The 25146-nt window shown below is 41.8% G+C and overlaps 2 protein-coding genes across 3 annotated transcripts; one reads left to right on the top strand and one right to left on the bottom strand.

Moving 5' to 3' along the window:
- Positions 1–641: 641 nt before the first annotated feature.
- Positions 642–22394, bottom strand: LOC122541310 (uncharacterized). The gene is made up of 2 exons (XM_043677940.2): positions 22258–22394; positions 642–2592 (listed from the first exon to the last, which is right to left on the bottom strand). Exon 2 carries the CDS (start codon positions 2495–2497, stop codon positions 1544–1546), a length of 954 nt encoding a protein of 317 aa, XP_043533875.1. The 5' UTR covers positions 2498–2592; positions 22258–22394; the 3' UTR covers positions 642–1543.
- Positions 22395–22607: 213 nt separating this feature from the next.
- LOC122541311 (uncharacterized) lies at positions 22608–24774 on the top strand. Of its 2 annotated transcripts, XM_087979532.1 has the most exons (4): positions 22608–22713; positions 23103–23222; positions 23323–23366; positions 23626–24774. In XM_087979532.1, exon 4 carries the CDS (start codon positions 23975–23977, stop codon positions 24647–24649), a length of 675 nt encoding a protein of 224 aa, XP_087835658.1. In that variant the 5' UTR covers positions 22608–22713; positions 23103–23222; positions 23323–23366; positions 23626–23974; the 3' UTR covers positions 24650–24774. The 2 variants fall into 2 exon arrangements, with proteins under 2 accessions (XP_087835658.1, XP_087835657.1); XM_087979531.1 differs by having other exon boundaries at positions 22616–23222.
- Positions 24775–25146: the final 372 nt, after the last annotated feature.

Here is a 25146-nt window from a genome sequence, read left to right as displayed (position 1 = left end):
CAGAAACTGAACTGATTGAGCCATATAAATACTTTGGCTAGAACAGCAGGTCAGAGTTTAAGAAATCAACAATAAGTAACTCAGGTTGCATGGATGCAATGGAATATTCTACAATTTCCTGGCTATTTGCAGCTTCAATGTCACTCAAGTAGCTTGACACCATCCCATACAAAGTAACCAATTACAAGTAACCTATGTACCACAATAAACATTTCTTCCTTTCACCAAAGACTGTCAGTGGCAAGTATGTGTATTCAATGCAAGATACAATGCAGTAACTGACTAGACATCTTTCAACAGTAACTTGCAAACTCTACCACATAGAAGGACAAAGGGAACAGTTGCATCGGAGAACCATCACCTGTAATGTCCCCTAAAACCATACACTAACCTCACTTGGAACTTCACTACCAATCCTTTACTGTTGCTGGGTCAAAAACAGGAACAAAAACAAATGCAGCATGAAAGAAGGCTGCTGACTCTAACCTTCTCAAGAGCAGCCAGAGTTGGTCAATAACAGCTGGCTGAGCTGGTGACGTGTGCATCCAATGAACAAATAAAATATGTACACCATTGCTGAATCACCCATTAATCGCACAATGTATCTGACTTCTTTGATAATTAAAGACACAATACCACTATTTACATTTGGACTGAGGTTTATATTTAATTGGATTATTTGAGTAAAGCCCACAGCAATAAAACTGTGGAACTATTGTAGAAATATGCTGCAGATTTTTCTGTACCTGGAAATTAAATGTCTGTACACAATTATACCAGTAGCTAACACTCCTGTGAATTTGTACATCTGTTATTTTAATGCAAACTTCAACCGATTATTTTCAATAGATATTAAAATAGTAAACTTAGAATTCTTACACCAACACATTAAGCTTTGTACAATTTATCAACAGGCCAGTTTTTCAGTTTCAGTGAGGAACAGGTTACAATTGGATATCAAACCATGATCTGATGACACATTTCCAGGATTCATTGTTACTCTTGCAAATTCTAAGCACAACTGTAGAAGATCCTTTGTGTATGTTGCTAGGAGCGCTGACCCATGGAAGAAAGGGCTCTTGCCACATTCTTAATACACCTCATGATTAACCACATATGTTCTTTGCTGTCAGAGTGGAAGAGTTGAGGAAGACCAAATGTGAATGTTTGCTTATTTTCACTCTCTGACCCCTCGTTCTTGATTTTCACACAACGGAAAATATCCTTTCAACGTTTACCTGATCAAGTCCCCTTACGATCCTTTCAGGAGTATGTCCAGACTAAATTTCTTTTCCATCCATAAGATCCTTCCCCAAATTGTTTGCCTGGTTCCAGCCAGTTAATGCTTAAAAGTGGTGGTAAGACAAAATCTTACAGCAATGTGTTCAAAACAATGCTGGCTTAATTCACATTTTTCAAGCATCTTAAATTCTACTCCATTATTGGGATTATTAGCATTGTCAGAAACAAATCCCAAATATCACAATGTTCAATTTTGGCCTTCGTTTTTAGCAGGAAAAGCAGCATAATCTAAAGTTTGTATTCACTTGTGAACTCGCTGGTGTTTCAACAGATTGGATGACACAGTGAATCCTTTCCCACATGTAGAGCAGGTGAATGGCCTCTCACCAGTGTGGACTCGTTGATGTTTCAGTAGGTTAGATGAGCAAGTGAATCTCTTTCCACACACAGAGCAGGAAAAAGGCTTCTCTCCATTGTGAACCCGTTGATGTTTCAAAAGGTAGGATGAACAAGCAAACCCTTTCCCACACTCCGAGCACGTGAATGGCCTCTCCCCAGTGTGAACCAGTTGGTGCTTCAGTAGGTAAGAGGAACGGCCAAAACCCTTCCCACATACAGAGCAAGTGAATGGTCTCTCACCAGTGTGAACTCGCTGGTGAGTCACCAGATGCTTTTTGCTTTTAAAGCTCTTCTCACAATCAGAACACTTAAAAGGTCTCTTATTAGTGTGAACAAGTTGGTGGGTACTAAGCTGGGAAGATTGAGTGAATCCTTTCCCACACACAGGGCAAGTGAAGGGTCTCTCCCCAGTGTGGCTACGTTGGTGTACAGTTAGATCAGATGATCGCCTGAACCCAGTTCCACAGTGAGTGCACCTGAATGGTCGTTCATCAGTGTGAACACGTTGATGACACGTCAGTTCCCAGGAACTTTTATAGCACTTTCCACAGTCTGGACATTTAAAAGGTCTTTGGTCAGTGTGAACTCGCCAGTGCTTCCGGAGGGCAGAGAAATGAGTACACCCCTTACCACACATGGTACAGGTAAACAGTTTTTCCCCAGTGTGCATGCGCTGATGAATTTCCAGCTCAAACGGGTAACTGAACCCCTTCCCACAGTCCCCACACTTACATGGTTTCTCACTGGTGTGGCTGTGCTTGTGTCTTGACAGGCCAGATGATCGGCAGAAGCATCGACCACAAATAGAACACATGTATGGTTTCTCTGCATTACGACTCGTGCCTTTTGCTTCCATGACAGAATGCTGAAGATATTCAAGTCCTGATTATCTGTGTGATGTGTCAGCCAGATCTTGAAGTTTCTGTCAGAAAATCCTCTTCTTCTAACACCCTATGAAATAAATTTTTAACAGGAATAAAGGGGTCATAAGAAATCATCAAAAAGACATGGTCAAGGATTAAGACGAGGACGCCTGGCCTTTCAAGCCTACTCCACCACACAGTAACATTGCGGCTGATCTGATTTTAACAAGAGAGAGAGAGAGAACCTGCACAGTTGCTACCTTTGTTGTTTGAATTCATGTATCGCTGGACATCGGAGTGCATCTGGGAAGATTAACGAACAACGAAATTCGCAACTAATCTAGAAGGAACTGTTGGGCGAAGTTCACAGCACAGAATCAGATAAGTTAATTGTTGTTATAAGTCTGTACAGGAGAAAGGCTGCAGTAGTGTTTATAGTGGATTCTTTCTTGATTATATGTTCTTGGAGATAAGTCTCTTGATTAAACTTAAAATATAAGCCATAGCTATTAATTTAACCTGGTGCAGTGTTTGTAGAGGAATAAGACGATGTTATTTTCTGGGCCTGTGGATTGTGAAGGAGCAAAAATGGCCTTTGCAGTGATATGTACTTCTTGTCAGATGTGGGAGTTTAAAGAGAGTTTAAGGGTTACTGCGGATTATATCTGCCATAAATGCTGTTGGATGCGAATCTTATCAGATTCAGTGGATCGGTTGGAGAGACAGCTAGAAGCGATGAGGAATTTGCAACAGCAACAGTATGTGATGGATGGCAGTTATAGAAAGGGGGAAAAGTCTCAGATACAGTCACATAGATGGGTTAACTCCAGGAAGGGTAAGAGAAGTCAGCACCTAGGGCAGGAGGCTTTTGTGGATATACCCATTTCAAACAGGTATGCTATTTTGGAAAATGTAGGGGGTGATGGATTCTCAGGGGAACGGAGCACGAACAGCCAAGTTTCTGGTATTGATACTGGCTCTAATTCAACGAGGGGTACGTCGGCTTCCAAGAAATCAATTGTGTCATGGGATTCTGTAGTCAGAGGTACAGACAGACGTTTCTGTGGGAGGGAGGGAGGGAGGGAGATTTGCTAGAACTGCTTGGGAGGATTTAAACTAGTAAGGTGGAGGGGTGGGACCCAGGGAGATAGTGAGGAAAGAGATCGATCTGAGACGGGTACAGCTGAGAACAGAAGTGAGTCAAACAGTCAGGGCAGGCAGGGACAAGGTAGGGCTAATAAATTAAACTGCATTTATTCAATGCAAGGGGCCTAACAGGGAAGGCAGATTAACTCAGGGCATGGTTAGGAACATGGGACTGGGATATCATAGCAATTACGGAAACATAGCCCAGGGATGGGCAGGACTGGCAGCTGAATGTTCCAGGATACAAATGCAAAAGAAGGATAGAAAGGGAGGCGAGAGAGGAGAGGGAGTGGCATTTTTGATATGGGATAGCATTACAGCTGTGCTGAGGGACGATATTCCCAGAAATACATCCAGGGAAGTTATTTGGGTGGAACTGAGAAATAAAGGGATGTTGACCTTATTGGGATTGTATTATAGACCCCCTAATATTCAGAGGGGAGTTGAGAAACAAACTTGAATGGAGATCTCAGCTATCTGTAAGAATAATAGGGTAGTTATGGTAGGGGATTTTAACTTTCCAAACATCGACTGGGACTGCCATAGTGTTAAAGGTTTATATGGAGAGGAATTTCTTAAGTGCGTACACGACAATTTTCTGATTCAGTATGTGGATGTACCTACTAGAGAAAGTGCAAAACTTGACCTACTCTTGGGAAATAAGGCGGGGCAGGTGACTGAGGTGTCAGTTGGGGAGCACTTTGAGGCCTGCGACCATAATTCTATTTGTTTTAAAATAATGATGGAAAAGGATAGACCAGATCGAAAAGTTGAAGTTCTAAATTGGAGAAAGGTCAATTTTGACGGTAATAGGCAAGAACTTTCAAAAGCTGATTGGAGGAAGATGTTCACAGGTAAAGGGATGGCTGGAAAATGGGAAGCCTTCAGAAATGAGATAACGAGAATCCAGGGAAAGTATATTCCTGTCAGGGTGAAAAGGAAGGCTGGTTGGTATAGAGAATGCTGGATGACTAAAGAAATTGAGGGTTTGGTTAAGAAAAAGAAGGAAGCATATGTCAGGTTTAGACAGGATAGATCGAGTGAATCCTTCGAAGAGTATAAAGAAAGTAGGAGTATACTTAAGAGGGAAATCATGGACGGCAAAACGGGGACACGAAATAGCTTTGGCAAATAGAATTAAGGAGAATTCAAAGGGTTTTTACAAATATATTAAGGACAAAAGGGTAACTAGGGAGATAATAGGGCCCCTCAAAGATCAGCAAGGCGGCCTTTGTGTGGAGCCACAGGAAATGGGGGAGATACTAAATGAATATTTTGTATCAGTATTTACTGTGGAAAAGGATATGGAAGATATAGACTGCAGGGAAATAGATGGTGACATCTTGCAAATTATCCAGATTACAGAGGAGGAAGTGCTGGATGTCTTGAAACAGTTAAAAGTGGATAAATCCCCAGGACCTGATCAGGTGTACCCGAGAACTCTGTGGGAAGCTTGAGAAGGGATTGCTGGGCCTCTTGCTGAGATATTTGTATCATCGATAGTCACAGGTGAGGTGCCGGAAGACTGGAGATTGGCAAACGTGGTGCCACTCTTTAAGAAGGGCGGTAAAGACAAGCCAGGGAACTATAGACCAGGAAGCCTGACCTCGGTGGTGGCAAGTTGTTGGAGGGAATCCTGAGGGACCGGATGTACATGTATTTGGAAAGGCAAGGACTGATTTGGGATAGTCAACATGGCTTTGTAAATGGGAAATCATGTCTCACAAACTTGATTGAGTTTTTTGAAGAAGTAACAAAGAAGATTGATGAGGGCAGAGCAGTAGATGTGATCTATATGGACTTCAGTAAGGCGTTCGACAAGGTTCCCCATGGGAGACTGGTTAGCAAGGTTAGATCTCGTGGAATACAGGGAGAACCAGCCATTTGGATACAGAACTGGCTCAAAGGTAGAAGACAGAGGGTGGTGGTGGAGGGTTGTTTTTCAGACTGGAGGCCTGTGACCAGTGGAGTGCCACAAGGATCGGTGCTGGGGCCTCTACTTTTTGTCATTTACACAAATGATTTGGATGCGAGCATAAGAGGTACAGTTAGTAAGTTTGCAGATGACATCAAAATTGGAGGTGTAGTGGACAGCGATGAGGGTTACCTCAGATTACAACAGGATCTGGACCAGATGGGCCAGTGGGCTGACAAGTGGCAAATGGAGTTTAATTCAGATAAATGCGAGGTGCTGCATTTTGGGAAAGCAAATCTTAGCAGGACGTATACACTTAATGGTAAGGTCCTAGGGAGTGTTGCTGAACAAAGAGACTTTGGAATGCAGGCTCATAGCTCCTTCAAAGTGGCGTCGCAGGTAGAATCGACAGTGAAGAAGGCGTTTGGTATGCTTTCCTTTATTGATCAGAGTATAGAGTACAGGAGTTGGGAGGTCATCTTGCGGCTGTACAGGACATCGGTTAGGCCACTGTTGGAATATTGCGTGCAATTCTGGTCTCCGTCCTATCGGAAAGATGTTGTGAAACTTGAAAGGGTTCAGAAAAGATTTACAAGGATGTTGCCAGGGTTGGAGGATCTGAGCTACAGGGGGAGGCTGAACAGGCTGGGGCTGTTTTCCCTGGAGCGTCGGAGGCTGAGGGGTGACCTTTTAGAGGTTTACAAAATTATAAGGGGCATGGATAGGATAAATAGACAAAGTCTTTACCCTGGGGTCAGGGAGTCCAGAACTAGAGGGCATAGGTTTAGGGTGAGAGGGGAAAGATTTAAAAGAGACCTAAGGGGCAACGTTTTCACACAGACAGTGGTATGTGTATGGAATGAGCTGCCAGAGGATGTGGAGGCTGGTACAATTGCAACATTTTAAGAGGCATTTGGATGGGTATATGAATAGGAATGGTTTGCAGGGATATGGGCCGGGTGCTGGCAGGTGTGACTAGATTGGTTTGGGTTATCTGGTCGGCATGGACGGGTTGGACCAAAGGGTCTGTTTCCATGCTGTACATCTCTATGACTCTCTGACTCTATAAAATAAGTTAGCATTTCTGCATATTCCTGACAATCTTTAATCCCATTGATAAGCGAGAATTGGTCTAACTTTGCCTTAAAATATTTAAAGATTCTGCATTCATTGGCTTTCAAGAAAAAGAATTTCAACCTCAGACGTTTAAAAAAAAACAGGTTCCTGATCTCTCATTTAAACTGTGATCCTTAATTCTGGATTGACTAACAAGAGGAAATAATCTTTCAACATTTAGCTGGTTAATTCTATCAGGATCTTGTATGTTCCAACTAATTCAATCCTCACTTCTATTAATTTCAGAGCAAAACAGGCCTAGATTAACCAGTCTTTACTGATAAGGTGATCCAGTCCTTCCAGGTATTAGGTTAGTGTACTTTCTCTGATTTGCTTCCACTGCATTAGGATCCTTCCTATAACTACTGTGGCCAGTATTGAACACAGTACTGAAGATGTGGACTTAACAACATCTTGTATAACTAAAGCATAAACTTGTGCACTCTTTGATGTAATTCCGCTCGTAATAAACCATGACATTCCATTAGCTTTCTTGATTACTTGTTTTTACTAATATTCTAAGATTCATGACTTCAACACCTGCATCTCAGAGCTCCACAACCTCTCACCATTTAGAAATTCTGCTTTTTAAAACATTTCTAATGGCAAACTGAACAATTTGACACTTGCCCACATTGTACTACATTTTCCAGATCTAAGTCCATTCATTCCCACTAGGTATAACCCCTCATAGGTTTATGTCATCTTTCCAATTGATTTTCTCATCAGCCAATTTTGTTATCATATTTTTGATCCCATCATCCAAATCATTTACATAAATTGCAAAGTGTTGAGACCCTAGCACCAGCCTCTGTGGCACACAATAATGACATCCTTCTGGCCTAAAAAAAGACCCACTCATCCTTACTCTGTGCTTACTGTTAGCAAGCTAATCTTTCATCTACACCAATATATTACCTCTTAGACCAGAAACTTTTATTTTCCTCAAAAACCTTTGATACAGCATCTTATCTTCGTGACTGAAAATCAAAATAGAACTCATCTCGTTATTCCCCATTATTCACAGCCCAAGTTACTACTTCATAGAAATCCAATAAATGAGCAAAAATGACTTCCTATTGTCAAAGCCATGTTGGCTCAGCATGATTATCTTCAATGCACCATAATGTCTTGTATAATGTCTTTACCAATAGCTTTAAATCTTTACCTTTGACAGATGTTAAACTAACTGACCTGTAGTTTCCTGTCTCACTCCCCTTTTGAATGAAAACAATTAGTCGGTTTTCTACCAAAAGAAATCTTCCCTGAATCTAATGAGTTTTGTAAAATTATAAGAACCGGACTGGGTTGTGGTGCAGTGGTAGTTTATCTATCTCTGAGCCAAATAGCCAGCATTCAAGTCCCACCTGCTTCTGAAATGCGCATAACATTTCTGAAAAGGTTGATTAAAAATACTTAAGAATAACATCAACTGGCTATTCCTGTAAGGCCTAAGGTGAAATTTATCAGGACGTGGGGACCTGTCAACATGCAGTTCAAACTGCTTACTCAGTACTAAATCTCTGGTAATTGTAACGTTGAGTTAACCCTCCCTTTCAAATCCAGAGATACAGCTATTTCCAGGATGCTTCATATTTCCTGTCTAGTGAAGACCAGTGCAAAATGTGTGTTCAATTCATACATCATTTCTTTATCCTCTATTACTAATTCCCCAGACTCATTTTAAATGGGATTAGTATTTATTTTGATAGTTCTATTTTTAAAAAATATCTGATGAAATGTTTCTTAGCTGCTTTTATATTTTTGCTGAACTTTCTTTTGTACACTAATTTTACCTTCGTTAATTTCTCATAATTCTTCAAATCTTCTGACCGGCCCCTTATCTTTGCAGATTTTTTTTCCCCACTTACACTCAGTTTGATATTATCTTTCACTTTTTTTATATATTTCATCATAGATGGAGGGGTCATCCCTTATAATACTTTTCTTCTTGTTTTGGAATGCATCTGGTCTGTGCTTTCTGGAAAATCCCTTTAAATATTTCTACCAAATCCCTATTGACCTGTCTCTTAATCTAAGTTGATAATATGTTGCTGGAAAAGCGCAGCAGGTCAGGCAGCATCCAAGGAGCAGGAGAATCGACGTTTCGGGCATGAGCCTTTCTTAATCTAAGTTACCAATTTACTTTCATTAGTTCTGCTTTCATGCCTTGAAACTAGACCTTGTTTCATTTCAACAGAGTCGCCTTGGCTCCACACTTCTCTCTCTCAAACTGTGTGCAAAACTCTACTGTATTATGGTTGTTTCTACCCTGTGAGGCTTTCTGTATTATGAAGTCAGTAATTAATCTTATCTCATTGGACAAAACAAGATCTAGCACAGCCTGTTCGCAGGCTGATGCCATAACATGCTGGTCTAAGAAACTGTCGCAAAACATTCCTCCTCTAGACTACTTTTTTCCATCTAATGTTTCTGGTGTATAAATAGGTTTAAATCCTGCATGACAACTGCTATAGCATTTTGAGAAGCAGCCATTATTTATTCCTTGTCCAGACATATGATTACTATTGCGAGCCTGTAAAAGCCTTGCACAAAAGAAAACTTGTCTTTTTTATTCCTCATCTCTACACATAGTGCCTCTATATTTTGTTTCCCTGCATTAATTTAATCACTCTCTATTGAGCTAATATAATCTTAAACCTCCACCCTTTCCTAACTGCCTGTAGTTCCTAAATGTCACATACCTTTTAATATTCAGGTGAAATTTAAGGCTGTAGGGGGACCATCTCAGTTATCACCACTTAGTCATGCTTATTTACCTCAATTTGTACCACTAGTTCACTTATTTTGTTTCAAATTCTACATGCATTCACAGTATTTTAAATTTGTCCTCTTAATGTTGTAATTTCCAGTCATATCTGATTTGCTCTTAGATTTGCACGTTCTGTCTCTACTTGTCATTTGCTTATATCATGTCCCACATTAATTCCACCCTCTGTTGCATTTTCTTCATTCTTTGATTCCCCTTTCATGCCCAAATTTGACCCCTGCCCTAACTATTTATTTTCATGAAGATAATTACAAAAAAGAGCAATTAGTAAAAAAAAATGACAAAGGCACACTGCTGAATTCAGTTCCATAAACTGATAGATTGTGATATTGACATCAAAGTGAAGAAGCCATGAAAGTTTTGGATTGTCAATTTTATATTGTCATGAGCTTAAAATCTCAAACCTTGATTGCAGTGGTGCAAGAAGTTCGATTTCCAGACTCTCAACTTGGGAGTTGGAAGAATGTGCCAGTCTTCGAATCCCTACAGTGTGGAAGCAGTTCACTCAGCCCATTGAGTCTCCTAAGAGTCTCCATCAACTCTCCGAAGAGAAGCAGTCTATACCCTATCCCTATAATCCTGGATTTCCCACAGCTGATCCATCCACCTACACATCCCTGGATACTATGGGCAATTTCGCATAACTTGTACAGCTTTGAACTGTGGGAGAAAACCAGAGCTTCCAGAGAAAACCCAGACAAACACTGTGCGGCGTTTGATTTTTCTGCCAATCAGACACCAACGAGTGGAATTGAACCTAGGTCTCTTGCGCTGTGAGGCAGCAGTGCTAACCACTGAGCCACAATAACACCCCAGGCTTGAAATAGTCAAATCCCCAAAATAAGTCAAGTATTTGCACATGGTAAAATAGATAAAAAGTTTTACAGAATATTTGTTCTTATAAATAACAACTGTATTTATCTTTCTTTAAGGATTGTTCTGTCTTGCCACCAAGTTTCCTGTACAGTGTTCTTCCAGTTCCAGTTTTACCTCCAGTAATGCTGGGTTTTGCTGGACTGAAAGCATTTCAGGTTAAACCCATAAGATCTACCTCTGTGTTCACCACAGCTGAAACTGATGCAAATCTACATGGAAAGGATAAGGCCATGTACCATAACAAATTCTAATGCAAACATACATTTTCATAACCAGTAGGTCAAGACATGTCTCTGCGAATAAGGCCTGCCATTGTGAAATATCATGGATTCTGGAAATCCTTAGTTAGGAGAGTGAATGAAAAAGCTGGTCAACAGATCAGGCATTGTCCGTTGAGAGAATATAAAACAAAATTAACATTTCGGGTTGGAGGTTTTCCTAAAACTTTACAGGGCACTAGTCAGATCACAGTTGGAATACTGTGAAGAATCTTTGTTCCCTTAGCAAAGGGAAGATACACAGGTATTGGATGCAATGCTAAGAAGGTTCAATAGAATAATGTCAAAAATGGAGGAATTTTCTTATGAGACGTTGAGTGGATTGGGATGCTAAGTAGAAATATTGAATAGGGAACAGCCCTAGACCTTTTGGCCTTTTGAACCTGCTCCACTATTCAACATCATTTTGTCCGATCATCTGACTCAGTATCCTGCTCTCGCTTTCTCTCCCATAACCCTTGTTCCCTTTCGTCCCAAGGATGACATCAATAGTTTTCTGTGGCAAAGAATTCCACATGTTCACCAGTTTCTGGGTGAACAAATTTCTCCCTATCTTAGTTCTAAACGGCTTACCCCATATTCTTAAACTGTGGGGAAAAAAAAAGGGGTAGACAGATGTACCATTGCAAAATTTGTTGGTAGTACAGTAAATAGCAAGGCTTTGGCTCGAGAGGCTTCGGAGAGCAGTGGCTCAACAAAAAAAACTACAGGTAATCTCAGGTACAGTCCTTTACACTTTTCTCTTTAGTCTTACTGCAGTTGATATGGCAGTTAGGGCAGTTGCAGATATGGGAGCTCAGGGAGACTTACATTGTCCCTGATGACTACATCTATGGGTAGTGCACCCAGCTGCAGCTCCTGGGAGACTGTGTTAGGGAGCTGGAGCTGGATGCGCTCAAGATCATCCGAGATGCTGAGCACTTCATCGATAAGAGTTTTAGTGAAGTGGTCACATCTAAAGTGCAGGCAGAGCAGGTGATCACCAGGAAAAGTAGAGGGAGTATGTAGAGAGTGCAGGAATCCCCTGTCTGCATTTCCCTCGAAAACAAGTATACCAGTGTGGATACTGTTGAGGGAATGACCATTCAGAGGAGAGCAGCAGTAGCCAGGTCAGTGGTGCTAAGACTGGCATTGTGACAGAGTGGGAAAGGGTAAAGTTAAACAGGATCTTAATGATAGGAGACTTGGTAGTTAGGGATACAAGTAGGAGATTCCGTGGCCGCAAACAGGAATCGAAGATGGTGTGTTGCCTCCTGGGTGACAGGGTTCAGGTTGTCTCAGAGCAGCTGCAGAACATTGTCAAGGAGGAGGGTAAGTAGTCAGAAGCCATCGTGCATGTTGATATACAAATGACATAAGGAGAAATAGGGTTAAGGTCCTGTGGAGTGATTATAGAGAGTTAGGCAAAAAGTTAAAAACCAGGAGTCTGTCGGTGGTAATCTCCGGATTAATTCCAGCGCCATGTGCCAGTGAGGGTAAAAACAGATGAATGCCTGGCTGAAGAATTGGTGCAGGGGGCAGGAATGCAGATTTTTAAATGATCGGGATCTTTTCTGTGGCAGAGGTGACCTGTTCAAGAGGGGCGGGTAACATCTGAACTGGAGGGTGTCCAATATCTTGGCAGCTAGGTTTGCTTGTGCTGCAAGGGAGGGATTTTTCTACATAAATGGTGGTGGTGGCAGTTGGGGGTGGGAGGAAGAGGAGGAGGAGGAGGTATCTTTCACAGTAGGGAGGCAAGTGCGAGGCTGGAAGGAGTCACAGTAATCAGAAAGAGTAAAGTCAAGAGACGGTAGAAGACTGAGGGGGTATCTTATCGAAGCATATAAGATCATGAGAAGCATGAATAGGATAAATGCAGCCAGTCTTTTTCCCAGGGTTGGGGAATCAAGGACTAGAGGACATCAATTTAAGGTCAGAGGGGAAAGAATAAAAGGGAATCTAAGGAAAAACATTTTTTACACAGAGGGTGGAACACTTATGGAATGAGCTGCCAGCCAAATTGGTTGAGGTAGGTACATTAACAACATTTAAAAGGCATTTGGAAAAGTATATGGATAGGGAAGGTTTATAAGGATATGGGCCAAGTGCAGGGAAATGGGCTTAGCGTTGGGGGATATTTTAGTCGGCATGGACCAGTTTGGGCCAAAGGGCCTGTCTCCATACTGTCAGACTCGATGACTCCATGTCATTCTGGATTCTGGACTCCCTGGTCATAGAGAACATCCTTCCCATGTCAACCCCATCTAATCCTGCTCGAATTTTATGTCTTTCCATGAGATTCCTTCATTATTCATCTAAACTTGAGTGAATTCAGTATGAGTTAATCCAGTTTCTCCCCAGATCTCATTCTTGCCATCAAGGTCACCTTCTTTATACTCTCTCAATAGTCAGAACATGCTTAGTCAGATAAGACAACCAAAAACAGCACCCAATACTCTGCTCAATCCACTTGCTATGAAAGCCAACATATCATTTGGCTTCTTCACCACCTCCTGGATCTGCATGCTTACATTCAATAATTGATGCATGATAACATTTGGGTCTCATTGCATGAGGTCTCCTTGCTCAATTTATCATCATTCAGATAACAAGCTGCCTGGTTTTGAGAACAATGTGAATAATGTCATAGTTATTAACCGTATGTTGCATCTGCCACTTATGTGCCCATTTACTCAACATGTCGAAATTCCACTGAAGCTTCTCTGTATCCTCCTAGAAGTATGCACTTCCACCCTGCTTTGTGTGATCTACAAACATGAGATATGACATATAGATTCCTTATCTAAATGAATGGTATATATTCTGAAAAGCTAGGGTCAATCCATGCAATATTCATTGGCTTTTAGAACAATGAGCCAAGACCTTACTGAAACACAGTTTTAGGAGGCCTTACAGGGTAGATCCCCATAGTCCTGAGGGAGCATTGCGCTGCACTCTCCTTAAAGAGAAACCTCTCATGGTTTAAACCTAATGGTCACCACTCCTCAGCCAAGATCAAGAAGGGGAGTCCTTTCACAATAGAGGTTGTTTGTTAATTTGGCTGAATGACTGGTCTGCAATGCATAGCGATGGCAACAGTGCTCATTAAATTTCCGAGCTGAAAATGTGTTGCTGGAAAAGCGCAGGTCAGGCAGCATCCAAGGAACAGGAGAATCGACGTTTCGGGCATAAGCCTTTCCTGAAAAAAGGCTTATGCCCGAAACGTCGATTCTCCTGTTCCTTGGATGCTGCCTGACCTGCTGCGCTTTTCCAGCAACACATTTTCAGCTCTGATCTCCAGCATCTGCAGTCCTCACTTTCTCCTCATTAAATTTCTGCACCAGCTGAGTAGAAATAGATCAGCCCAATGGAAATGAATTGCATCACAAACCAGTCATCTAGCCAACTTAGCTAACTGATCAGAGTGTAGATACAAATGGAATGTTTCCCTTGTGGGAGTGTCTTGAGACTAGAGGGCATAATCTCAAAGTAAGGGATTGCCCATTTAAGATGGAGACGAGGAGGACCTTCACCCCTCCTTACCACTAGGTTGTACATTTGTGGAATTATCGAGTAATAGAGACATACAGCATGGAAACAGACCCTTCAGTCCAACCCGTCCATGCTGACCAGATATCCCGACCTAACCTAATCTCACCTGCCAGCACACGGACCATATCCCTCCAAACCCTTCCTATTCATATACCTGTACAAATGCCTCTTAAATGTTGCAATTGTACCAGCCTCTACCACTTCCTCTGGCAGCTCATGCCTTACACGTACCACCCTCTGCCTGAAAAAGTTGCCCCTCCACTCTCCTTTATATCTTTCCCCCCTCACCCTAAACCTATGCCCTCTAATTCTGAACTCCCTGACCCCTGGGAAAAGACTTTGCCCATTTACCCTATCCAGCACTACAAAGGTCTTTTGAGTCCCGAATAAGGCTCAGACAAACAGAAATATAATCATTAATGGAATGAACAGCTATGGTCTTCAGGAGTACAAAATGGTGGACTGAGTGTACAGTGGGTCTTGCAACTGTTCCTGAGATTGCAGACATATTTCTAGATATACTCCTAGATTTCTGAAGGTTATTACATTTCAGAAATGTGAGGTATTTATTTTGATGCTTTTATTGTCAAAAAGATAAAACGAAACAGCTTGTGTTCTTTTTCAAACAAAGTTGTGTTAACAGAATTTTTGGAAAGGCTAGGCATATCTTATATAGAACATGGAACATAGAACAGTACAGCACAGTAAGGCCCGTCAGCTCACGATATTGTGCCAAGCATTTATCTCAATCAAAGATCAACCTAACCTACACACCCCTCAATTTACTGACGTCCAAGTGTTTGTCCAGCAGTTGCTTAAAAGTCCCTAATGTCTCTAACTCTATTACTACTGCTGGCGGTGCATTCCATGCACCCACCACTCTCTGCAGAAAGAACCTAACTCTGACACCTCCCCTATACCATCCTCCAATCACCTCGTGACAGCCATTTCCGCCCTGGGGAAATCCCTCTGGCTGTCTACTTTGTCTATGCGTCTCATTACATTGTACATCTCTATCAAGTCATGTCTTTTCCTTCTTCTCTCCTGAGTGAACAGCCCTAGCTCACTCAACCTCTCTTCATAGGACAAGCCCTCCAATCCAGTGAGCATTCTGGTAAATTTCCTCTGCACCCTCTCTAAAGCATCTCCATCTTTCCTATAATGGGGCAACCAGAACTGGACACAATATTCCAAGTGTGATCTAAACAGGGTTTTATAGAGCTGCAGCAAAACCTCGCAACTCTTAAATTCAATCCTCATGTTAATGAAAGCCAAACACCATACATCTTCTTTACAACCCAATCAACTTAGGTGACAACTTTGAGGGAAGAACGTACGTGGACCCCAAGAACCTGCTGTTCCTCCACACTGCCAAGAATCCTGTCTTTAATCCTGTATTCAGGTTTCAAATTTATGCAGGTTGAACTCCATCTGACACAGCTCAGCTCTGCATCCTGTCAATGTCTTGTTGCAGCCTGTAACAGCTCGACACTATTTGCAACACCACTGACCTCTGTGTCATCGGCAAACATACTAACCCACCCTTCCACTTCTCCATCCAAGTCATTTATAAAAACTACAAAGAGCAGAGACCCAAGAACAGATCCACTCCCACTTTCTTTCAGTGAGCCAAATCTGTATCCAGACAGCCAAATTTCCCTGTATCCCATACCTCCTAACTTTCTGAATGAGCCTACCGCGGGGAACCTTATCAAATGCCTTACTGAAATACACATACTCCACATCCACTGCTTGACCTTCATCAACTTCTATTGTCACATCCTCAAAGAACTCAATAAAGCTTGTGAGGCGTGACCTGCCCCTCACAAAGCCATGCTGACTATCATTAATCAAACTATGTTTTACCAAATAATCAAAAATCCCATCTCTCAGAATCCTTTCCAGTACCTTACTTGTCACACACAAGGCTGACAGGTACGTAATTCCCAGGGATTTCCCTATTCCCTTTCTTGAACAAAGTAACAACATTCACCTCACTCAAATCATCTGCTACTACTCCGTGGAGACTGAGGATGCAAAGATCATCGCCAGACATGCAGCAATCTCATTCCTTGCTTCTTGTAGTAACCTTGGATATATCTGGTCTGGCCCTGGGAACTTAATTATCTTGATGTTTCCCAGAATTTCCAGCACAACCTCTTTCTCAACATCAAGTCTATTAACCCGGTCCACAGTGTTCTCACTATCAACAAGATCCCTCTCTCTAATGAAGCAAAAGCTCATTTAGGGCCTCCCCAACCTCTTTAGACTCCGGGCCCAAGTTCACTCCACTATCCCTGATTCGCCCTACTCTCTCTGATCATTCTCTTACTTCTCAGGTAAGTGTGGAATGCCTTTGGAGTTTCCCCAGTCCTTCCTGCCACTGCTTTTTCATGCGCCCTCCGACCTCTCTTCGGTCCATTTGTGAGTTCTTTCCTTGTTACCCAGTAATTGCCTAAAGCTGTGGCAGGTTTTTGCTTTCTCAACCTTAAGTAAGCTTCCTACTTCCTCTTGCTCTAAAGCTCCTCTGCTCTTGTCATCCAAGGAACATTCACCTTACTATTCCTTGCCTGTCTTACTGGGACAAAGTTATCAAACCTCCTCCACATTTCTGTTGTGCATTTCCCATAGAACAATTGTTCCCAATTTATACTCCATAGCTCCTGTCTAATAGCAGTATAATTTTCCCTCCCCCAATTAAATACCTTCTCATACTATCCTATCCCTCTCCACGGCTATGGTAAAGGTGAGGCAGTTGTGGTCATTGTCACTGAAATGCTCTCCCACCGAAATCTGACACCTGGCCTGACTCGTTGCCTACTACCAAATCCAATATGGCCTTCCCCCAGTTGGCTTATCTACATATTGAGTCAAGAATTCTTCCTGGACAAACCTTACAAAATTGACCATCTGTATTAGGGAGGTTCCAATGAAATTAGGGAAATTGATATCACCCATAACAACAATGCTATCAGATTTGCACCTTTGAGATCTGCTGTCTGATTTGTTCTTCCATCTCTCTGCTGCTATTGGGAAATCTGCAGAAATACCCAATAAAGTGACTGCTCCTTTCCTCTTACTGATTTCCTTCCACGGATACTGATTTAGTAGACAAACCTTCCTCAACAACCTCCTTTTCTGCAGCTGTGATGCACTCTCTAATTAACAATGCAACTCCTTCTTCCTCTTTTACCCTCCCTCCCTGTTCTTTTTAAAAGGTCTAAACTCTGGAACATCCAGCAACCAATCGTGCCCCAGTGAAATGCATGTCTCTCTTATGGCCACAATATTGTTGTTCTAAGTACGGATCCATGCTCTAAGTTCATCACTCTTATTCCTGATACTCTTTGTATTGAAACAGACACACTTTAACCCATCCCTATGCCATATTAACTGTGTATCCTTCTTGACAGACACTCTACATTCTATTTCTGCCTGTTCAACAACTACCCTCTCCTCTGGTCTGTAGCTCTGATTCCCACACCCCTGCCAAACTGGGTTAAACCTTCCTGAAGTGCTCTAGCAAATCTCCCACACAGGACATTAACTATAGACTTCTTACAGTTATTACAATTTCAGTTTAGATTAGATTAGAATCCCTACAGTGTGGAAACAGGCCCTTCAGCCCAACAAGTCCACACCGACCCTCCGAAGAGTAACCCACCCAGTCTCATTCACCTCTGGCTAATGCACCTAACACTATGGGCAATTTAACATGGCCAATTCACTTGACCTGCACATCTTTGGACTGTGGGAGGAAACCACAGCACCCAGAGGAAACCCACGCAGACATGGGCAGACAGTCACCCAAAGCTGGAATCGAACCTGGGACCCTTGTGCTGTGAGGCAGCAGTGCTAGCCACTGAGCCGCCCAAATAAGACTTTTATTTTGATTCATTTTTGGTTCTTTTACAGTCAAAATGAAAGACAAAAAAAAATTTTGCAACTGAGTTCTGTTAACAGATCTTTTGGAGATGCTTACATGTGGACAGCTTGTTTCTTTTTGCTTTGAAAATTACATGTGTAGAAGGAAGATTTTTTTTAAAAATAGAGTTGTATTTATGGAGCTTTTGGAGAGGCCTACTTGAGATCGGCTGAGTGAGTAATTTTTAATCATAAGATTGAAAACTGCCTGCCGAACTAGTTGAGGAAGTCTTTTTTTTCAAATTCGATTGCGCAGTTATGTAATTGATTTTATTTAAGATTTATACTTGTTTAAGGAACTGTTATTTTTGGCATACTTAATATTCACTCTTTGGGTAAGGAAAGGTAGTTTATTTTATATATAAGGTAATATTGTAAGTTGCTCTATTTTTAGGCTTAACGACATTAAGGGCATAGAAGAGACACAGAGTTAGATGGCTAGTAGATTTAGAGAAATGATTAAACAGCGAATCAGTAAAATTGATGGATAACTGTCAGGAAAGGTAAGAAGGTAATTCAGAATCTCCTGTGACTATTCCTCTCTCAAATAGATATTCAGTTTTGAGTACTGTTGGAAAGCGTTGTCTCTCAGAGAAAAAAGGAAGAGACAGTCATACCTTGAGCACGAAGAATGAAATTTATGCTAAAATTTAAAAGATGAATTGATACTGGGGACTCTTCGGTCAACAGCACAGCCTGGAGATTCTGCAGCAGTGAGCATGCATCTTGGATAGTATGTTGCTTTCCTGGTGCGAGGATAAAGGAAGTCTCAAAATGTTTGAAGCATCTTGTTAAAGGCGAGAGTGAGAAAATGGAAGTCATTGTACACATTACAAGGAATAACATAGTCAGGAAAAGGATCAAGGCTTTACTGTGAATATATGAAGTTAGGTGAAAAATTAAAAAGAAGAATCTCAAAAGTAGTAGTCTTTGCTTTACTCCCAGTGTCAACCTTGAACGAGGGAAAAAATAAGACAACAAAGATATAAATCAATGCCTGATGAGATGGTGAATCCCTGTTGTCTATACCTGACGTAGGCTTCCTTCTGATAGTAGGGGACCAGTTTGGGACTTGTGATTGCAATTCCATTTGTTTTCAAATAGTTACAGAAAAGGGTAAGTCTTCCATTTAAATTATAATTATTAATTGGAGTAAGGCAAACTTTAATGGTGTGGGACAAAAACTTTCAAACATTGATTTGAGTAGACTGTTCACAGGTAAAGGTGTGTCTAATAAGTGGATGAATAAAAATATTGATCTAATTAATGATAAAAATAATTATATTTTATATGTAAATAACTGGATGAATCTCCTGAGAAGGTGAAGGATAATCCAAAGGCATTGTATAAATACGTGAACAGCAAGAAAGCAATGAGATAGAGAGAGAGAGAGACAGAGACACAGAGACCCCTTGAAGGTCAACAAAGTTCCCTTTGTGTTGAACCTTAGGAGTCGGGAGTGATATTAAATGACTATTTTGCATCAGTTTGTACGATGGAGAAAGAAATGGAGGCTACAGAACTCTGGGAATAGTGATATTTTGAAAACAGTTTACATTACACAAGACTAAGTGGAGGTCTTAGCAAATATTAATCTGGATACATCTCCGGAAGTTGATCCAGACTATCCTTGGGAAGTTAGTGGGGGGGGTCTTTACGTGGCCCCTTACAGAAATATTTGTACTATATGTAACTACTGGGGAGATAACTGGAGAGTGCCTAATGTTGTGCCTTTGTTTATACTAATTTAGACCTGCGAGTCTGACTTCAATGGTGGGTAAGATGTTGCCAGTGATTCTGAAAGGTAGGATTTTTATGCACTTGAAAAGGCAAAGAATGATTAGGGATAGTGAGTATGGTTTTGTGCAAGTCTCTTGTAGGGTCTCTTAAACTTGAATATTTTGAGGAAGTAACCAAGAAGATTGATGAGGGCAGAGTGGTAGATGTTGTTTGCTTGGACTTTAGTGAAGCCTGTGACAAGGGTTCATATGGTTGACGAATAAGTAAAGTTAGATCACATGGGATTCTGGATGAGCTTGGCAGTTGGCTATAAAATTGGCCAAATGGTAGGAGACAGAATGATGGTGAAGGTTTGCTTTTCAGACTGGAGGCCTGTGAAAAATTTTGATCCACAGGGTTTGGTGCTGGATCCATTTTTGTTTATCACTTATACCAATGATTTAGATCAGAATATAGAAGGCATGTATGGTAAGTTTGCAGATGACACCAACATTTTTGGGATAGTGGACAATAAATAATGTTATCTAAGCTAACAAAGAGATCTTGATCAATTGGATCAAAGTGCTGAACAGTAGCAGATGGATTTTAATTTGGATAAATGTGAAGTATTGTATTTTCGTTAAACAAACATGGGCCTAAGGTAGGGTTGTCGAACACTGAGAACTAGGGGTTCAGGTATATACTTCTTTGATGTTTGCTTCACATATGGATGGGGTGCTTAAGATTGCATTTAACATGCTTGCCTTCAGTCCGCAGCCCTTTGAGTATAGGAGGTAGGATGTCATTTTCAGGCTGTACAGGATGTGCTGAGGCCTCTTCTGCCATATTGTGTCCAGTTCTGGTTGTCCTGATACAGGAAGGACATTAAGCTAGAGAGAGTTCAGAAAAGACATACCAGGATGTGGCCAGGAATGGAAGGTTTGCGTTATAAGCAGAGGCTGGAATTTCTACTGAGGCACTGGAATTGAGGGACAACCTTATAGAGGTTTATACAATCATGAAGGTTACAGGTAAGTTGAATGGTAGGTGCAGAATGCAGAGTGGAAGATTTCAAGCTGGGGGCATACTTTTCAGATGGAAGTAGAATGATCTAAAAAGACATGAGCAGCATTTTTTTTGCACAGTGTGGTCTGTATGAGAATGAACTTGCAGAGGGACTGGTAGATGATGTACGGTTGCATAATTAAAAATACATTTATTGAGTACATGAATAAGAAATGTTTGGAGGGATGTGATCTGAGCGCATGAGGTAGGACTAGTTTAGTTTAGGATTATGGTCTGCATTGACTGGTTGGACTGAAGATTCTGATTCTGTACTGTATGACTCTATAGAGTTATGGGGATAAGGCAGGGAAGTTTGAGTTAAGAATTATTAGATCAGCCATGATTTCACTGAATGCTAAAGTACACTCAGTAGGCTGAAATACATAGTTTTTTAAAGTGCCACGAGCAGGTGCAGAAAACAGCCAAGAATGCTGGCCTTTGTATCAAGAGGAAGCTATGTTGCAGCTGCACAAAACCTGGTTAGAGTACTGTGAGCAGATTAGATTAGATTCCCTACAGTATGGAAACAGGCTCTTTGGCCCAACAAGTCCACACCGGCCCTCCAAAGAGTAACCCACCCAGAAACATATCCCCACCCTATACTTACCCCTGACTGATGCATCCAATACTGTGGCATGGCCAATTCACCTCATTTACACATCTTTGGATTGTGGGAGGAAACTGGACTACCCAGAGGACTCCAGGGAGCAGACACTGGGAGAAAGGCAACTGCCTATATGGAGTTTGCACAGAGGCGGGAACTGAAGCCAGGTCCCTGGTGCTGTGAGGCAGGAGTGCTAAACACTGAGCTACCGTGCCATCACACCTTAGAAACGGCAAACTGGCTTTGAAATACATAAATAGTAGGTTTACAAGAATGCTACCTGGACTGCAGAAGTTATGAGAATTTATACAAATTAGGCTTGTTGTCCCTAGAATTACAAAGGATGATGGGTGATTGAATCAAAGCCCTCAAGATATTAACAGGAAAAAGAAGCGCAGAACCAGGGCACAGTCTAAAAGTTAAGGCCAGACCATTCAGGAGATGTTAGGAAGCAGGCGGGTCAGTGTGGACCTGTTGGGCCTAAGGACCTGTTTCCACACTGTAAGTAATCTAATCTAATTTCACATACAAAATATGGCAAAGGTTTGGAACTTCCTTTCACAAATAGCAGTGAATGCTGGGTCACTTAATAGTTGTAAAGCCGAGATATATGATTTGTTGTTGTGAACCAAAGGTATCGAGGGTTCTGGGCAACATGAAGCCAGACCACAGATCACCCATGATCTTATTGAATGGCGGAACTAGGCTCGAGGAGCTGAATGATCTACACCTGTCCCTCACGGCCCACTTCTATTTCCAGGGCTTGAGGCCTGTAGCTGAATACTTACCACCTAGAAGCTGAGGCTGTAGCAGCAGCACTTCCCACCATGCTCCGCGTCCCTGAAATCGCCGTATCCAAAAGGCGGTCATTCTTCTGCCCGTTGACTGCGCATGTTCGAAAGGGCCAGACGCGGAGCACTCTGGGCGTCCTTTTGTCGCGCGATTGGGACTCGGAGGAAGCCGGAGCAGACGGCCAGCCCGAGCGGGTAGGGAGGGGGCGAGCTGTGGCGTGACGCCGGCTGTTTCACGGCGCTCCCCACCTACGGTGGACCATTTTTTCGTCTGTCCGTTGCACTCCTCCGGACCCAGAGGATCCGATCCGGGATCACAGAGCCGAACTCAATCTCGCCCAAGCTGAGCTCACGTCCGCTCAGCTTCCTGGCTCCGTTCCGCGCATGCTCCACGCAGGCAACGCCGCTTTAGGGGCGGGGTCATCCTCGCGACTGCGCGTTGTTGCATTGTTGGTGGGTGTAGACCGTATTTTGTCGCATGTGGCTTTCTGGGTAGTGCCAGTCGCCATTTGCACTTTGTAGCGTGGAGTGATTATTAATACACTCCGTCTGACAGGAAATTAGAAATATTTGAAGTCGTGACTTTTTGTTTTCGGTCCTGCTCCACAGCAGTATCGTGAGCGACATAAAAACATGTTAAAAATAATGAGTCATATTAATGGAGAGTTTGACTTACCATTAGACATAGAAGCTGAAGCAAGCCATTTAGTCCAACGACTCTGTTACGTCATTCAATCAGATCATGAAATCATCGATTTGAAGCATTATATATCCATTGAATTGTGCTAATCTCGTTGCATTTCCCAACTCAATTGTTGGGGTCTTATCTCATCTGGTGATAGAATATTGGCGGTGATGATGGGTTATCCTGTAAACCTTCAGCAATAGAGTCCGGAAGCTGAAGGCGCAGAGAGAAGCAGTGCTCAAGATGCAGAAACTGAGTCAGTCAGTCAAGTGAGCTGGTAAAAAGAAAATCCTTGATCGCTTCCTTATCAACTTCAATTGGGTTTTTTTAGTGATTGCATTTTCCTGCCTTGCTGTTTTAAATTTGTCTGTTCACAGGTATCAGCTAAGAACAACCTTCCAACACTCAGGTGTTCATGCAGGTGAGTATGTGTGGATGTGGGGACTGCAAAACTTATGGTAACTCAAACTAACACATTAAGGGGAGGAAAAAAGTAAAAACATTCTTTACAAGGATATGGTGGGTTTGAATTTCCACTCAGTTAGGAGGAATGTTTAAGTGAAAGGGGAATTTACAGTTTTGGGAAAAGGAGAGGAAACAATGCTTTGCATAACGTCAAATTTTCTATTCAGATTTTTGTCCAATTCCTGTAGTGATAGTTTTGTAAACTACTTTTACAGGAAACTAAAATGTTGAGATTTCCTGATGGGATACTCAAAGGAAACATCACACAGGATCTAGTGGAGCCATTTGATCTATCACGGCCTGAATATCATTGGGCGTTGAGGTTGTGAAGAGAGATATTTGCCATATGGGGATGTATTTTAAACATTCGTATGACTTGAAATGTACTGAGACATAAATGCCAAAATCAGGGTATTCCAGTAAATTGACCGTGAAAAGAGACTTAATCATTTTGATACCAGGAAAACACTGCACCATTCATAGTGGGGAGAAACTGCATGTGTGTTTATGTGGATAGGCTTCTATTAATTACTCGACCTTGAGAAACATAAGGACACATACATTATGGAGAAACCATGGAAATGTGGGGACTGTGGAAAGGGATTCAATTACCCTTCAAAGTTAGAAACCCATCGGCGCAGTCACACTGGGGAGAGGCCATTCACTTGCTCCCTGTGTGGGAAGGGTTTCACAGAGTTATCCAAGCTTCATGTGCATGTGCGAGTACACACTGGAGAGAGACCATTCACCTGCTCCATGTGTGAGAAGGGATTCACTCAGTTATCCACCCTGCTGGCACACCAGAGAGTTCACACAGATAAACGACCTTTTAAATGTTGTGAATGTGAGAAGAGCTTTAAAAGCACAAGTGAAGTTCTGACACACCAACGCACTCACTCTGGGGAGAGACCGTTCATTTGCTCAGTGTGTCAAAAGGGATTTACTCAGTCATGTTCCCTAATGAGACATCAGCGAGTTCACACAGGAGAAAGACCATTCAGCTGCTCTGTATGTGGGAAAGGATTCAGTCACTCATCAACTCTACTTAAGCACCAGCTAGTTCACACTGGGGAGAGGCCGTTTACCTGCTCTGTGTGTGGGAAAGGATTCACTCGTTCATCGAACCTACTGATCCACCAGCGAGTTCACACTGGGGAGAAACCATTCACCTGTTCCATGTGTGGAAAGGGATTTGCTCAGTCACAACATCTACTGAGACACCAGCGACTTCACATGTGACACGATATTTTGGTTGTCCTCTTACCTGCATTATATGTTTGTTTCTGCTGCTAGAATTTAGTATAATTGGACTGACGTTCAATGTACTGGAAATCTGTCAAATAAATCAACTTTCCTGAAATGGATTTACATTATATTCTTTATTTTCCAAGATCAGATGTATCTAATTAATAGTAAAGAAAAAAGCATGAAATTGTGAAAATGCTCAATATGTTAAGCAAAATTTGTAGATGGAGGAAAAAAATAGTTGCAGTCTGAAAAAAATGTTGAGAATGGAGAAAACTATAGCCGTACAGTAGGTTTTGAGCAAATATTGGGTGGGACAAAAGAAGGTCTGTGAAGCGTGTAAATGGCAGGAAAAGAAAGTTCATCTTCTAGGACCAAAAGATAAGAAATGAAACATATACCAAGGGCTGGTATGCTGTTAACTGAACACAAAACAAAAATGCACAAACCCAAGCAAAGCATAAAAACGATTCAAAATTGGTGCTGACGTT

This window comes from Chiloscyllium plagiosum, unplaced genomic scaffold (genome assembly GCF_037043375.1).
Source record: "Chiloscyllium plagiosum isolate Xiang-an unplaced genomic scaffold, Cpla_swu_hap1 HiC_scaffold_35, whole genome shotgun sequence".
Classification (NCBI taxonomy): domain Eukaryota; kingdom Metazoa; phylum Chordata; class Chondrichthyes; order Orectolobiformes; family Hemiscylliidae; genus Chiloscyllium; species Chiloscyllium plagiosum.
This window is presented reverse-complemented; position numbering and strand designations above follow the sequence as displayed.